This window comes from Erythrolamprus reginae, chromosome Z (assembly GCF_031021105.1).
Source record: "Erythrolamprus reginae isolate rEryReg1 chromosome Z, rEryReg1.hap1, whole genome shotgun sequence".
Lineage (NCBI taxonomy): Eukaryota > Metazoa > Chordata > Lepidosauria > Squamata > Dipsadidae > Erythrolamprus > Erythrolamprus reginae.
Genome location: NC_091963.1, coordinates 19,815,262 through 19,831,550, shown reverse-complemented (window position 1 = coordinate 19,831,550; position 16,289 = coordinate 19,815,262). Strand labels below are relative to the sequence as shown.

The 16,289-nt window shown below is 40.1% G+C and overlaps 1 protein-coding gene across 1 annotated transcript in view; it reads right to left on the bottom strand.

The window, feature by feature from the left end:
• PARD3 (par-3 family cell polarity regulator) overlaps window positions 1–16,289 on the bottom strand; it is a 716,596-nt gene that overhangs the window by 143,741 nt on the left and 556,566 nt on the right. Inside the window, 1 exon segment of the mRNA XM_070728743.1 lies at window positions 11,493–11,594. Coding sequence (XP_070584844.1) covers window positions 11,493–11,594 — 102 coding nt within the window.

Genomic DNA, 16,289 nt, shown 5'->3' with positions numbered 1-16,289 from the left:
ATGTTGATGGATGCCCATTTTTACCCTATTTCAAGGGAGGTCAAATTGTCCTGCCCCTGGTAATCATTCTTGATTACTAGCCAGACTATCATTAAATTAAAAAATCATTACATTTCATAATCCCTGGTACTGTATCGCTTTTCCTTAAACCCCTTACCACTCCTTTTTAACTCCATTCCATTTTTGCACATCTATCTACAAAGTGTTGTCTCAGTACAAATCTGTATCCCCAAAAAAGCACCAGATAGATTCCTTGTCAAGCTACTAGGCTACACTGTTTTCTCTATTAGTCAAAGGCTGGGCTGACAGCCTAAAAGACTTTACCATGGTTAACATTAGACATATGTACGACTTCCAAACAGTTGAATCCATGACATATTTTTAATTTTATAATTCTATTTCATAAACGTGCTAGATTTTTAAAATATATTATTAATGGAGTAATAGTAGATTAATTATATAATAATTATTTGAAAACACAAATACAAGTAGTCCTTGATTTACAACTACAATTGAGCCCAAAATTTCTCTTGCTATGTGAGATATTTAACAGAGTTTGCACCATTTTATCACCTTTCTTACACAGTTGTTAAATTTATTTATTTATTTATTAGATTTGTATGCCGCCCTTCTCCATAGACTAGATCACTCCAGTTGTTAAGCAAGTGACACAGTTGTTTGGCTTTCTCATTCACTCTGCTTATCAGAGGTTTGTAAAAGATGATTACATCTGTACTCTCATAAATAAGAATCAGTTGCCTGCTATCTGAATTTTGATCACATGACCATGGGGATGTTACAATGGTCATAAATAGGACAATTGGTCATAAGTCACTTTTTCCAGTGGTGTTATAACTATTGTAATTTAAGAACTACTTGTTTCTCTTTTTATTTCCCATGAGATCTGAAATTCTAGATAGTCATTTTAATTGAATGTCAACATTTTTCTCAGTTCTGGTCAAGACATTTGCTCATACTTTGGCTTGCAATTTTTAATTAGTGTGTGTTGAATGAATCAGCAAAGTTCGCCCTTTAAACTTTAGAAGTTTAAGGACCACAGTAGATTTCCTTATACTATCAAATTTCATCTAGACCACAAGAATTACGCAAATATTTTGCTTCATAGAAATTAAATGCAGCCTTCCCAGACTGAATCAGTGTTATCATTTGGGGAGAAAAATCTAAGCCAGTTATGTTATGTATCTCCCAACTTTAATGTATGTTTTCAAAATGTATAATTTCTGAGATTCGTTGCTTTGAAATAATAAATATTCACAGTTTAATGAATTATTTGTCCTTTGCCATTGTCATAAATAAAACACTTTGCATTTACATAGACAAAATATTAAATAAACGGATGCTCTAAATAAAGTAATAAGGTTAATTTCCTTCCTGCTGTCACTAAATTCATGTTAGCAGCCTCTCTTCAGCTTGACATCAATTAATGATTTTAATTCCACACTCTTGTCTCTATATTCACTACCCTTTTCTCTAATTAAAATGGATGATGCATGATGCAGAAAAAAAGCACAAGACTTCTATTCTTGTTGTAACATTTCTATTCATTAATATACTTTGCTAAAGAAAAAATATTGAAATTTTAAAGAAATAGGAAGAATGATAATACTACTGCTAAGAAATGCAGGGATTTCCAATCACAGTACAACAAGCAATAGAATATTATCAAATCCACAAAACAAATTACCTATACATTTGTGTATATATCTCATTAAGTTTCCCTAGTCTTAAGTATAGATCCTACTAACATTCTTAGGAGCAATTGCTTCTTCTAGGATGTTCTTTTCATTTCCCAATCTAACCTATAGGCCATGTATTTCTAAGCCTGTTTAAAGCTTAGTTTGCAATAGCATTTTGACTATTACTGCTGCCATTTAGGCAATAGCGTATACGTAGGTATTAGCATATGCATATATACAGACACACAGAATAATAGAATTCACCTATATTAACAGATAGCATTGTCTGTCAACAAAGAGCTTGAAGCAGGGTGGATAAAAATCGATGTTTTTTAAAAAAAACAAAAAAAACATATTTTTTATAAATTAAATCGGATTTTTATTTTATTTTAATCAAATTCATTTTAATTAAATGCTTTTGGAGTAAAAATCTATCTAAATATATTTTTCTAATTTAAGATACACTAATAATTTAGTTTATTCAGCATGAAATGGAGTTTAGTTATGTAGCATGAGGCTGTATATTCTGTAATATTTACATTTTTTTTTTACATTCATTCAATGAATCCAAACTCTGCAAGCTGAGATAACATGCCCTGCATTGATTAATTCACACAATTTCCCAATAACCATGAGGTAAATCATAAAACAAAGTTCAGGAATATTCCTTTATCCCATTGTTTTGCAAATCTATGAATCTACAAACAGTATGATTGTTTTAAAAGAAATGCATCTGTACCCACCAAGCAGGAAGGGCAAGCAGTAAAAATATAAGTGAAACCTTCTCAGCAGCTTTTAAATATAATATGAAAGAGCACTTGTTATTTCAGGTTCATCATGGCAGTGGCCGTTAGCAGGTATCCACTCATCTGCTGCCTGCCATATCCTTCACGTTGTGTCACTGCCAAATCACCTATTATTATTATTATTATTATTATTATTATTATTATTATTATTATTTATTTATTTATTACTTAGATTTGTATGCCGCCCCTCTCCGAAGACTCGGGGCGGCTCACAACACGCGGAAACAAATCATTTATTATTTATTAGATTTGTATGCCGCCCCTCTCCGTAGACTCGGGGCGGCTCACAACACGCGGAAACAAATCATTTATTATTTATTAGATTTGTATGCCGCCCCTCTCCGTAGACTCGGGGCGGCTCACAACACAATAAAAACAGTTCATGACAAATCTAATAATTTACAATTTAATTTTTTTTTTAAACCCATTATTAAGCAGACATACATACAAACATACCATACATAAATTGTATAGGCCCGGGGGAGATATCTCAGTTCCCCCATACCTGACGACAAAGGTGGGTTTTGAGGAGTTTACGAAATGCAAGGAGGGTAGGGGCAGTTCTAATCTTTGGGGGGAGCTGGTTCCAGAGAGTCGGGGTCGCCACAGAGAAGGCTCTTCCCCTGGGGCCTGCCAACTGACATTGTTTAGTTGACAGGACCCGGAGAAGGCCCACTCTGTGGGACCTAATCGGTCGCTGGGATTCGTGCGGCAGAAGGCGGTCTCGGAGATATTCTGGTCCGATGCTATGAAGGGCTTTATAGGTCATAACCAACACTTTGAATTGTGACCGGAAATTGATCGGCAACCAATGCAGACTGCGGAGTGTTGGTGTAACATGGGCATACCTGGGGAAGCCCATGACTGCTCTCGCAGCTGCATTCTGCACGATCTGAAGTTTCCGAACACTTCTCAAACTATCCCATTAAAGTGAATTGGACTGTTGGTAAATCCACAGTGGATGAGTCAGGGGAGCTGTTGTGGGACAGAGATGACAGTTGCTCCTTAAAAATTATGATTTAAATCAAGTTGATTTAAATCAAGGCTTTTTTGCTAATGATTTAAATTGTGATTTAAACTGGCTTTTATTTATTAATTAATTTATTATTTAGATTTGTATGCCACCCCTCTCCGCAGACTCGGGGCCGCTCACAGCAAGATACAGCAATTCATGACAAATCCAAATATAATTTAAAATATTTAAAAAGATTTAAAAAGAGCCCCATTTTACTAACAAACACACACACAAACATACCATGCATAAATTGTACATGCCCAGGGGAGGTGTTTCAGTTCCCCCATGCCTGACGGCAAAGGTGGGTTTTAAGGAGTTTACGGAAGGCAGGGAGAGTAGGGGCAGTTCTAATCTCTGGGGGGAGTTGGTTCCAGAGAGTCGGGGCCACCACAGAGAAGGCTCTTCCCCTGGGGCCCGCCAACCGACATTGTTTAGTTGACGGGACCTGGAGAAGGCCCACTCTGTGGGACCTAATCGGTCGCTGGCTTGAAGGGACCTTGGGCAGGAGAATCTATACATTCAGATGCTGCCCTATGCATTCAGGCTACCTACTCTCTTCTTAAAACCCTCTAGTGATGAAGCATCCACTTCAGAAAACAAGCCATTCCACTGTTTAATTGTTCTCACTGTTAACAAATTTCTTCTTAGTTCTTAGTTGGATTTCTCTCTGATTACTTTTCGTTCGTTGCTTTTTGTCTTGCCTTCTGCTGTTTTGGAAAATAGGCTGATTCCCTCTTCTTTGTGGCAAACTCTCAAATATTGGAACACGGCTATCATGTCATTCCTAGTTCTTCTTTTTACTAAACTAGACAAACCCAATTCCAGCAGACATTCTTCATATGTGTTAGCCTCCGGATCCCTAATCATTGTGTTGCTCTCTTTTTCCACAGAATCTACAACTTATTTTATACTATGGTGACCAAAACATGATACAGTATTGTAATTGAGGTGTTATTAAGGCTTTATAAAGCAGCACATTTGCGTTCATACAGTTCCCTAGTCGGAATCAACTTCTCTAAAGGGTTATTATTATTTTTTTTTAAACCCTCTGGATAAACCTTTGGAATAATTTTCAGGTCTCAGAAAGTCTCTGCATAAAAATTAAAAATTAGCTAGCATTGTGTGATGCATGAATAAACAATGATTTTTTTTGTTCAATTCCTAGAAATCTTTCACAAACCCAGTTAAGAATGGAAAATCAAAATAACTAAGTTCAATTTATGCTTGTTTGTGTGTCTGTGTATGTGTGTGCATAAAGGACATACTTAAGTCTAAATAATTGGTCAGTAATAATACTTTCAGAAGAGGTTCTGTACTAAATATTTTTTAAAAATTTATTCAGCACTATTTCTCCTACCAAAGTGGATTTTTTTGTTCATCACTTTTCTGCTAAATAGTTTGATTAATTTGGGAGCACAACATGATAAGTGGTTTAGTACACCCCCTACAATTTTCTTAATAATTTTCAATGTTTTTTTTCAAATATAAAACTGAGCATTCACTTACAAGTGAAGGTCTTACTTAGTAAATAAAAAAAAGTATTTATTTTAATCATTCCTTTCAATCTGTGAATTAGACAATCCATTTGGAATATTTTAGCTTTTCCTTCCATCATTATGGAAGAAATGTAAAATATCTACTGCAAAACTAGTGTGGAGAGTGCCCCCTTCTGGATTGGGAATTGCGAATAACACAGAGAAATATAAGTAAGATTGCAACACATGAAAACTAATGAACACGAATGCAAAACGCAATGCTATTTGAAAACAACAAATGCCGAAGCACATTGGCACTTTGTGCATACACACAAATATTTTAGCTTTGAAAGACTAATGCAGAAGCTTCAAAATCTAAGCCTTTCTGCAGATAATGCTATTCAGGCATGTATATTCTGCTGCAGCTATTTATTGGCAACTAAATGCTACATATTATACAATAAGATGCAAAGAGCAAATAACAAAAAACACACACCTACAATACACACATATTTTGTTTTAAGTTACTTTACTAAAGCATCCAGCTAAAGGAATTATCCGTGGAAAAATAAAAGTAATAATTGTTTTAAAATGTTAAGTTTGTATACTTTTCAACTCTCTTTTTCAAATCTTTCCTTAAGGAAACCATTATACAGTACTTTGATGCTAACACATTTTTCAGCATTCAAGCCCCAAGATAGATATCAATCTTATAGATATCAATCTTAAATAGATTTTATAAGAATCGCCACCATTATTATGACAATATCATTGGGGGGGGAATCCATGTGCACATATGTACCAGTATGTAATAGTTTTCATTACGTATATTACAGGTCTTCCATAGGATCACAAGAGAGCACAAATTTCCCATTGCTAAGCATTTTGCCCCATTTTACCACCTTTCTTGTAACAGTTGTTAACTGAACCACTGCAAAGTTAAGTTATTCTATATCAGTGATGGCGAACCTTTTTTCCTTTGGGTGCTGAGAGTGCATACGCATATGTTATTGAGCCTGAATGAATGCCCACACCCATAATTCAATGCCTGGGGAGGGGAAAATTGGCTCCCCTGCCCCTTTGGAGGCCAGAAACAGCCTGTTTCCCAACTTCTGGTGAGCCTGGTAGGCCTGTTCTCCACCTTCCCCAGGCTCCAGAGCCTGGAAAGGGCATGAAAACTCTCCCCCATCCTCCCGGAAGCCCTCCGGAAGCTGAAGATGCCCTCCCAGAGTCTCCATGCAAGCCGAAAATCAGCTGGCCACACACACATGCATGCTGTAGCTTAGCTACGGCAACAACTTGCATGCAAGGAGATATGACTTGTGGCACCCATGCCATAGGTTCGCCATCACTGCTCTATATAAATTACCTTTGCAATCACATTACAAGCAACTGCATTCTCTTTGCTACAATGTAAAACTTTTCAACACCACTGATTCCACAGCTACTCTTTGTGTCTGACTGGTCAAACATCTGGCAACTCCAAATCTCAACCAAAAAATGCTCTGTCCTACACATTAGCAAAAAGAATCAGAACACCAAATACAAGCTGAATAAACAAGACCTTGCAAACAACCCTCACTCCGTAAAAGACCTTGGAATACTCATATCAAATGACCTAAGTGCCAAAGCCCATGCAACAACATCACCAAAAAGGCTTCAAGAATTGTTAACCTAATCCTATGTAGCTTCTGCTCCGGTAATCTCACATTACTAACCAGAGCATACAAAACTTTCGCCAGACCAATCCTTGAATACAGCTCATCTGTCTGGAACCTACACTGCATTTCAGACATAAACACTCTAGAAAACGTCCAGAGATACTTTACTATAAGACCCCTCCACTCCTCCACGTGCAACAGAATATCCTATGCAACTAGATTTACAATCCTAGTTTTAGGAAGCTTAGAACTATGACACCTTAAATACGACCTAAGCATGGCCCATAAAATTATCTGCTACAACGTCCTTCCTGTCAATAACTACTTCAGCTTTAACCACAACAACACACAAGCACACAACTGATACAAACTTAAAGTAAACCATTCTGAACCCAACTTCAGGAAATACAACTTTAGTAACTGAGTAGTTGATACATGGAACTCACTACCAGAATAGCCAGACTCTGTAGTATCATCGCCTAACTACCAAAACTTTACCCTTAGACTATCCACTGTTGACCTCTCCCTATTCCTAAGAGGTCAGTAAGGTGCACCAGAGTGCTTTCTGTCCCTTGTCCTAATGTTTCTCTTTTACTAGTATCATGCATATAAATATTATTATATCTCTGTATACAACCTATACGTACTTGACAAAACAAACAAACAAACAAACAAAGTAGCTTTATGACCATAGGATAATGCAAGCATCATAAATATATGCCAGTTGCCAAATGCCAAAATTTTGATTTCATGACCACGGATCTGTGGTGAGATTCAACAAATTTACTACTGGTTCTGTGGGCGTGGCATGGTGGGAGTGGCAGAGAAAGGATACTGTAAAATCTCCATTCTCACTCCACTCCAAGGGAATGATACTGTAAAATCTCCATTTCCTCCTGATCAAATGGGGCTCAGGAGGCAGAGAAGAGATGAGCTGGGACCAGTAAGGGGTGGTATTATTGGTTCTTCAAACTATCTCTGCCATGGATGGGGCTTCTGCAATGGTCATAACTTTGAAAACCAGTTGTGTTATTTTTGAACAGTCACGAAATGAATGATTGTTATGTCAATGTAACTATCTGTACAGTTCTAACATTAAAATGGTTAGAAATGGCTTCTCATAGAATGTGAAATTTACCTGCATGAGCATAGTTCTTACCCATCCATTTCATAGCAAAAAAAATTAGAGTTCAGTATTTGATGCTGGACTTTTCTTCCAAAATAATAACTGATAAAAAGTTATTTTTAACAGTTAACAGTAACTGCCTCTGCCAATTTAACGGTGACAGACAAATGGCTTTGATTGATTCTTAACAGAAACATCAACTTTTAAAACACATTTTAAAAATGTTTTGTACTTTTCTAACAGTATATTTGCATTATATAAATGGATATATATTTGTGCTTAGCATAAAAAAAGATTATTATTATATCACTAAAGTATGCTTACAAGGTGGATTCATATGATATTTAATTGGCAAAGTTGGTATTGCACATCTAAGCAATTACAGTGGAACCCCGACATAAGAGCTGCTCTACTTAAGAGCAACTCGAGATAAGAGCTGGGAGGGGAGAGATATTTTTGTTCTACTTACAAGCCCAAATTCGAGATACAAGCGCCAAGGAGCTGTCTCCTGAAGCCAAACGCTAACTTCCGCGTTCGGCTTCAGGAGACAGCTGCGAAGCGGCGCACGTGTTTTAAAAGGTTGCAGCCGGCCTGGGGGGCTCGGGGGGGTGCTTGCAGCTTTCTTTCTTGCTCTTTTTCTTTCTCTCTTTTACCTTCCCTTCCTCTATTTCTTCTTTTCTTTCTCCTTCCCACCTTCTTCCCTCCCTCCCTTCACTCATTCCTCTCTTACTATCCCCTTTCATAAGTTTCCTTGCTTCCTTCCTCTGTTCCTGTCCCTTCCCCCTTTCTTTCTTTCTTTCTTTCTTTCTTTCTTGCTCTTTTTCTTTCTCTCTTTTACCTTCCCTTCCTCTATTTCTTCTTTTCTTTCTCCTTCCCACCTTCTTCCCTCCCTCCCTCCCTTTACTTATTCCTCTCTTACTCTCCCCTTTCATAAGTTTCCTTGCTTCCTTCCTCTGTTCCTGTCCCTTCCCTCTTTCCTTCCTTCCTTCCCACCCTCCGTCCATTCATTCACCCATTCCTCTCTTGATCGCTTAAAGCCGGTCCCTGGTGCAAAAAGGGTTGGGGACCTCTGTCCTACAGGATTGGGTGGCAGAGAAGTTGAACATATGTAAATTTAAAAGTTTAAGAAAGTTTACAAGTTAAGTGAAAGAAACTTCATTATTCATTTATATGTACATGTACATTTCTTCATTAAAAACATGTCTTTCTGCATAATTTAGACTAACTTTGTGAGTTTTTTGAGGGCTGGAACCAATTAAAATTATTTACATTAATTCCTATGGGGAAAAGTCGTTCGAGATAAGAGCTGCTCGACTTAAGAGCCCAGGTCCGGAACGAATTAAACTCGTATCTCGAGGTACCACTGTACTATATTTTTCAGAGTGTAAGACTAAACTTTCCTCCCCCCAAAAGTGGATAGAAATATCTGTGGTCTTATACAGCGAATGTTGCCTAAGCCCTTCCTAAACCCTGACCCCCATCCTTTGACCATTTTGGGTCTCTGCACATTGCATTTATGGCCTGCTCCAGGCTGCAGGTATCACCACAGCCCATCACTGCTAATCGCTGCCTCTGTGCATCATGTTTTTGGCCTCCACACACACTGTTTTCGGCTTCAGCATGCCCCATTTTCAGCCTCCATGTGTCTGGACCAGGCCAAAAACATGATATATGCAGAGACCAATAACAGGTTGCCTGGAGGCCTAAAATAGGTCATGTGGAGGCAATGGGTTGTGATGATTCCCGCAACCGGGAACAGACTGAAAATGTGATGCACAGAGGCAGCAATCGATGGCAATCTGCTATGGTGATCCCCACAGCCTGGAAGAGCTAATTGGCAATATTCCAGGAGGCTGATCCAACTGCCAATCAGCTGCTTGTGCTGGATCAAGTTGCGATAACTAGCTGAAGCTGGCCAGGCTGTTTGCTGTAAGGATACTAGCCAGATGAATATCAATTGATGCTGATAGGAAGAGGCAGGATATTTTTTCTTGTTTTCCTCCCCAAAAACTAATGTGCATGTTATACTTCAGAGCATATTATACTCTGAAAAATATGGTATATTTAAAATTCCTCTGGTTTGCAACATCACATCAGGAACAACTGAGGGGATTCTTGCTTTTTTATAGTATTCCTAGTAAAGATACTGGTTCTGAACTAAATAGCAGTCTTTCTAGTCAATTCAATTCAATGTAAAATTAAGCTACATTAATTTTCTTGGCTTCTAATCAATGGGAACAAAATATTTTCAAGGCTTTGAGCAAAATACTATGTGAGCAAAATATTATTAAAATGGTACAGTCAGGGTAGAATAATTTTATATAATTGTGGCCTTGACTGATTTTTTAATGGAGCATCTACTTACTATCTGACCCTATGGAGTTATTGTTGCATTTTTGCAATACACAGTAAAATTCATTACACCCAAACTGGTCCCCACAGTAAAATTCATTACACCCAAACTGGTTTCATTGTAAAAGGTATAGCAATCTAAAGAGCAAGTAAAGAGATTAAATGACCTATGCCATTAAAAACAAGGAGAAAACAAAAAAGAAAAAAGAAAACACCTTATCATCTAACAAGCATCTCATGAGCAAATTTATAAGAACTTCTCAAGGAAAGCTCAGTTCACATTTGTAAGCTCATCTAGAAAATGTTTTCAAATAAAATTGCTGCTCTGGGCTGAAGAATTTTAATTATTATTATTTTTTCTTTATCAGTTTCAAAGCCTAATGAATCTGATTTTTAATGAATTCAATTACATTTTTCTCAAAATATAAAACGTATCATTTTAGGATTTTGCTTTGTAACTGCTACATGATATAAATTTAATCATGGTTTATAAATTTAATCATCAGATTTGGTTCATATTTTTTATTTTGTTTTATTTTGTACTTATAGTAACAGATTATTATTCAAACAAGTACATTATGAGTACGAAATGTATATTACTGTTGCAACTTTAGATATATGTCCACAAGAACATGAATGAATTCATAAATATCAGCTATTTAAGCTTTTCTAGCTTTTGCAAAATATCTGCAAAATATCCATATATGAAGTGAAAGCAGAGGTTCTCCATTCACAGTAGAATGTTTATAAATCAGTAAGACAAGTTATCGACTACTGGAAAACCAAGCAAAAAGTTGCATATAACTAGAGAACAATAATCCGACAAAAAAAAAAAATCTGGAGGAGCCATTGTAGCAAGAAACACTTGTTATTTATAGCCAAATATTTCACACTGTACATCGACAACAGAGGGATCTCCAGTGACAATATGTCTAATGTTTTTAAAAGCCAAATTGTGACACGGTACAAAATCAGTTTGCAACAAATGAACATATTCAAAGATCTTGCAAAGATTTGGGCAAGAAAGTTCAAAACTTTTTTCAATGTTACAGAAATATTTATATTTTCGTAACTGCCTACACAATCAACTATTAGACAAAACAAATAATATGATTATTCAGAGAAGGTATCTATTTCTTTTTTCTTCTTTAAGGCAAATGGAACATCATTGTTCCACAAATAACAATCATTATTGTTATATCCGATATAAATTCTGCTTTCTCCTATTAAGTTACATGAGATCTGGAAAACATGTATTTAAGTCATTTGACCTAAAATGAATTCAAGAGGAATTAAAACACTGCACCTAAAAATATCAAAGATTCACTACTAAGTGTTAAGTAAAAGTGTTAGAATCTACCTCTCCTGTTCTTGTCTCATACGTATTCTTTCCTCTTCTGAAGTAACAGCTCCCTGCATTTTTATTTTCTCAATCTTGTCATCTTTTCGATGTTTGCCAAACCTGTTAATAACAAAATAAAAGTTCTAACTTGTCACAATGATCAACAATTGTGTAAAATTTCCATTATTGACATAGGAAATTATATCCTTGGCCTCTCACCTAATGGGCTATGAAGTATTATGTTGCTTGTCAAACAAATATCAGTTTCAATTCTTGAAAATGCTTATATTTTATTGATATCCCCATGAAAGTTATTTTATTAAATTTGCAACCAAGTATTTTTCTACTATACTTATTTACATATTAATGCAACAGCCTTTTATCATTATTCAAAATGCCCAGAGGTAAAATCTCTCTCTTTGAACATATGAGGAATAAACTATTCTTATATGGTATATGTATAAAATACAGATACTGTACTTTATTCAGCGCCAACATTGATTTGCCAAGGTAAGGCCTAGAAGTGCATAGTTCCATTTATTTCAAAAGGTAACATGGCCTCATCCACTATAAGTTCTTTTTTTTAAAGTTTAAATATTTTTATTGTTTTTTTAAATATAAACACACACACACAACATAAAACAGGTGCTTTGTGATTTGTGCCCACCACCAGACAAACATGCACACCCCACCACCAAGTCGAGGGTGTTTCTTGTATAAACCATTTTAACCCAAGAGCAAAGTATCTATTTACATATTATAAAATGATTCCAATTTATTTCTTGTAGCTTGGTCTCGGATTCTACTTGCCATATATCGTCTTACCTTGTCCCATCGTCCCATCAGTTGTCGCAAATCAGTTTCATTAAACAAATTTGTCCTTTTATCCATAATCTCAAATTGAATGTGATCCACCATGTACCGGTACCAATTTTGCATTATTCATTTTGTCGCATCTTTCCAACCCAAGACTATTACCGCCTGAGTGCTTTCCATCGCTGCTTGTTTTATTTCTCTAAATTCTCCCATCGCATTACTTTTAACTAATACTGCCATTTCCTTAGTAATTATCCATCGAATATTTAACATCCTATTAATATCCTCTTGCACTTTTTGCCAAAAATTCTGCACTACCAGGCATTCCCAAAACATATGCACGAACACTCCTTTATCTTGGCACCCATGCTAACAAATACCCTTAACATTCTGCTGAAAGTATGCAAGTTGAATGGGTGTGTAATACCACTTATGTAATATTTTCCTTCTCATTTCCCTAACCTTTGTATTCTTAGTTTTCCTTATACAGTGATCCCCCGTTTATTGCGTCCCCAACCATTGCGAACAGGGTACTTCGCTATTTTTCAACCCGGAAGTAAACAACACCATCTACGCATGCGTGCCATTTTCTTTCTATGGCCACGCATGCGTAGATGGTGGAGTTTGCCGGGCAGATCAGCTGCTGGGCGGCTTCCCTGGGTCTTCCCCCTCTTGCCGGGGTTTCCCCTTTGCGTGGGCGGCGGGGAAACCCCAGCGCCGCTTCCCAGCTGAGTGGCGCGAGCAACGGCGTGGGCGGGCGAAGGGCGGGCGGTGGGCGCTCGGACAAGCAGCGGCCGCACCAGCAGCAGCGAGGAGCCAAACATCCGTGTTTCCCCTTTCTGTGGGCAGCGGGTTTCTTCGGCTCCTCGCTGGTCCCCAATTCCGCCAACATCAGGCTCTCCACACGCCCTTTCGCCGTAACACGAGAGCCTTCCGAAAACTCTTTCCGAGCGCCTCAGAGCAGCACCCCCACCCCTCTTTGATTCCCTCAACCCGCCCGGCCCCTCGCTCCCCTTTTCCACACGCGCCACCCAAGAAACGGTTCATCCCGTCTGGGCTTCCCCCCCTCCTCTTGCTCGCTCGCGCTCTCGTTTCCTCTTCCCGCCGCCACATTCGGAGCCCGAGAGGGGGAAAGAGAAGAATGGAGAGAGCCGCGCGCCGGAGACTGCCCCCGCTCCCGCCTCAACAGCAGCCACGGGAGGGGAGTTGCTGCAGCTGCCCCCAGACTTTCCACCAAGCCCAATACCGCCAGCCCACATGCCCGCCTCTCCCCGCGGCTGAGGAGGAGCGAGAGGAGCAGCAAAGTCCCACGCAAGTGCATCTTCTCCAGGCGGGGGCAAGAGCGGCGGGGCGAGTCCGCAGGAAAAAAGCCGCGGGCGACCGAGCGGATCCTGCCATTTGGGGCACTCGGCGGGCAGGGGCATGAAGGATCTCTCCGCCGGCCTCGGGAGCGCGTGGGAGGGTGGCGAGCCTAGGAAGACGAGGCGACGCCGGCCGCTGTCGAGGTAGAGGAGGAAGCGGATTGGCGCTCCGTCCCGCCAGGGTTCCTCTCCATGAGGGCGTCCGCCGAGCTGCCCGAGCTGCCCGTCTTCAATTCACCATCTCACCCGGGCTCCCGATCCTGCTGGGCGGCGGGGAGACTCAGCGGGGAGCGCGCGCATCCGGGACCCAGAGCGCCCTTGTGGCCGCCCATTCATGCCGCTCCGTCGCTCGCCATGCTGGCTTCCCCTCAGGAGACGCGCCTGAGTGGCCTTTTTGCAGTTCCTCTCTGTTCCTCTCAAGAGTTCTTGCGGGGGAAAAGCCGCTAGCCGGCTTTCGGAGCTCCTCCGCCGTCACCCGGCTTCTGGCAGAAGCCTTCTCTCTTTTTTTTCGTGCGCTTGGCGAGGAAAAGCAGCAAGAAAAAAAGAGAGAAGGCTTCTACCAGAAGCCGGGTGACGCCGGAGGAGCTCCGAAAGCCGGCTAGCGGCTTTTCCCCCGCAAGAACTCCTGAGAGGAACAGCAAAAAGGCCACTCAGGCGCGTCTCCTGAGGGGAAGCCAGCGACGGAGCGGCATGAATGGGCGGCCACAAGGGCGCTCTGGGTCCCGGACGCGCGCGCTCCCCGCCGAGTCTCCCTGCCGCCCAGCAGGATCGGGAGCCCGGGTGAGACGGTGAATTGAAGACGGGCAGCTCGGCGGACGCCCTCATGGAGAGGAACCCTGGCGGGGCGGAGCGCCGATCCGCTTCCTCCTCTACCTCGACGGCAGCCGGCGTCGCCTCGTCTTCCTAGGCTCGCCACCCTCCCACGCGCTCCCGAGGCCAGCGGGGAGATCCTTCATGCCCCTGCCTGTCGAGTGCCGCAAACGGCAGGATCCGCTCGGTCGCCCGCGGCTTTTTTCCTGCGGACTCGCCCCGCCGCTCTTGCCCCCGCCTGGAGAAGATGCACTTGCGCGGGACTTTGTTGCTCCTCTCGCTCCTCCTCAGCAGCGGTGGCACGAGCGGCGGCGGCACGAGCGGCGGCCGGACGAGTGGCGGCAGCACGAGCAGCGGCGGCACGAGCGGTGGCCGGACAAGCGGCGGCGGCACCAGCGGCGGGCGGGCAGGCGGCTCCTCAGCTGTTGGGCGGGGGTCTTCCCAGGTGCGGAAGTAAAAAACATCTGCACATGCGCCATGGAAAAAAAAGGGCGCACATGCGTAGATGGTGTTTTTACTTCCGCACCACTATATTGCGAAAAACCAATCATTGCGAGGGGTCCTGGAACGGAACCCTCGCAATGATCGGGGGATCACTGTATTCTCCAATATATTTTTCATCTCTTGCACCTTTACTTGTATTTCACTTTGCCACCATTTAATCAATCTTTGGATCACATCCCCGTCTGATTGCACTAACATCTTATATATATATATATTACTTGCTTGCGCCTTAGTACCATCACTTTTTTCTCTTATTATTTTCTCTAACTCTATTTTCTCCATAAATAGTGCTTCTTTATTCTCCCTTTCATTCAGATATTTACATATTGCATTTATTTGTAGCCATCTTCCCTTACCCAACCACCATTCTATACAATTTCTACTTGGCCTCCCATCCTTCTCATATAACTGTTCTATCTTAATTATCCCTCTCCCCTTCAACTCTCCTATAACCTTATTTAGATTTTCTTTAATCCTAACTTCAACCCTGATTCTTTCCTAATTTCTATCTGCTCTCTCGGACCTGTATTTAAACACATAATCTCTGATTTTTCCATATTGACTAACAATCCCGATTCCTGTTTAAACTCTTGCAAAATATTTCTTATACCTTTAATCATTTCCATCGGGGTCTGGATCAATATAATTGCATCATCTGCAAATAGGTTTAATTTCATTTCTAATTCTCCTATTTTATATCCTACCCAAGTATTATCTTGTCTTATCTTATTAGCTAATGTCTCTATTGCTATTGCAAATAACATTGGAGATAAAGGGCATCTCTGCGTGGTGCCATTTTGTATTTTAATTCTCTGCGTTCTTTGTCCATTCACCCTTATATATGCTTCATTCCCTTTATAAATCTTTTTTATAATTCCACAAAATTTGTCCCCATATTTAATTCCTTCCTTCCTTCCTTCCTTCCTTCCTTCCTTCCTTCCTTCCTTCCTTCCTTCCTTCCTCATAATTTGTATAAATAGCTATGATTAACTTTATCAAAAGCTTTATAAACATCTAATTTCAAAATTCTCAATTTTCTTTTAGTAACAGTAGCATGGTGTATCACATTTATTACATTTCTAATTGGTTCACTATCTTCCTACCCTTCACAAACCATATTGATCCTCTTCAATTATTTTTGGTAGAATATTTTCGAGTCTATTTGCCAATATCTTAATAAATATTTTATAATCTTGATTTGCCAAACTAATAGGATGGTAGGACCCAGTCTCTCTTAAATCTCGATCAATCTTCGGGATGATAACAATCTCTGAAGTCTTCCATGTCTGCGGGATATCATGAGTTAACAATATATTACCAAACA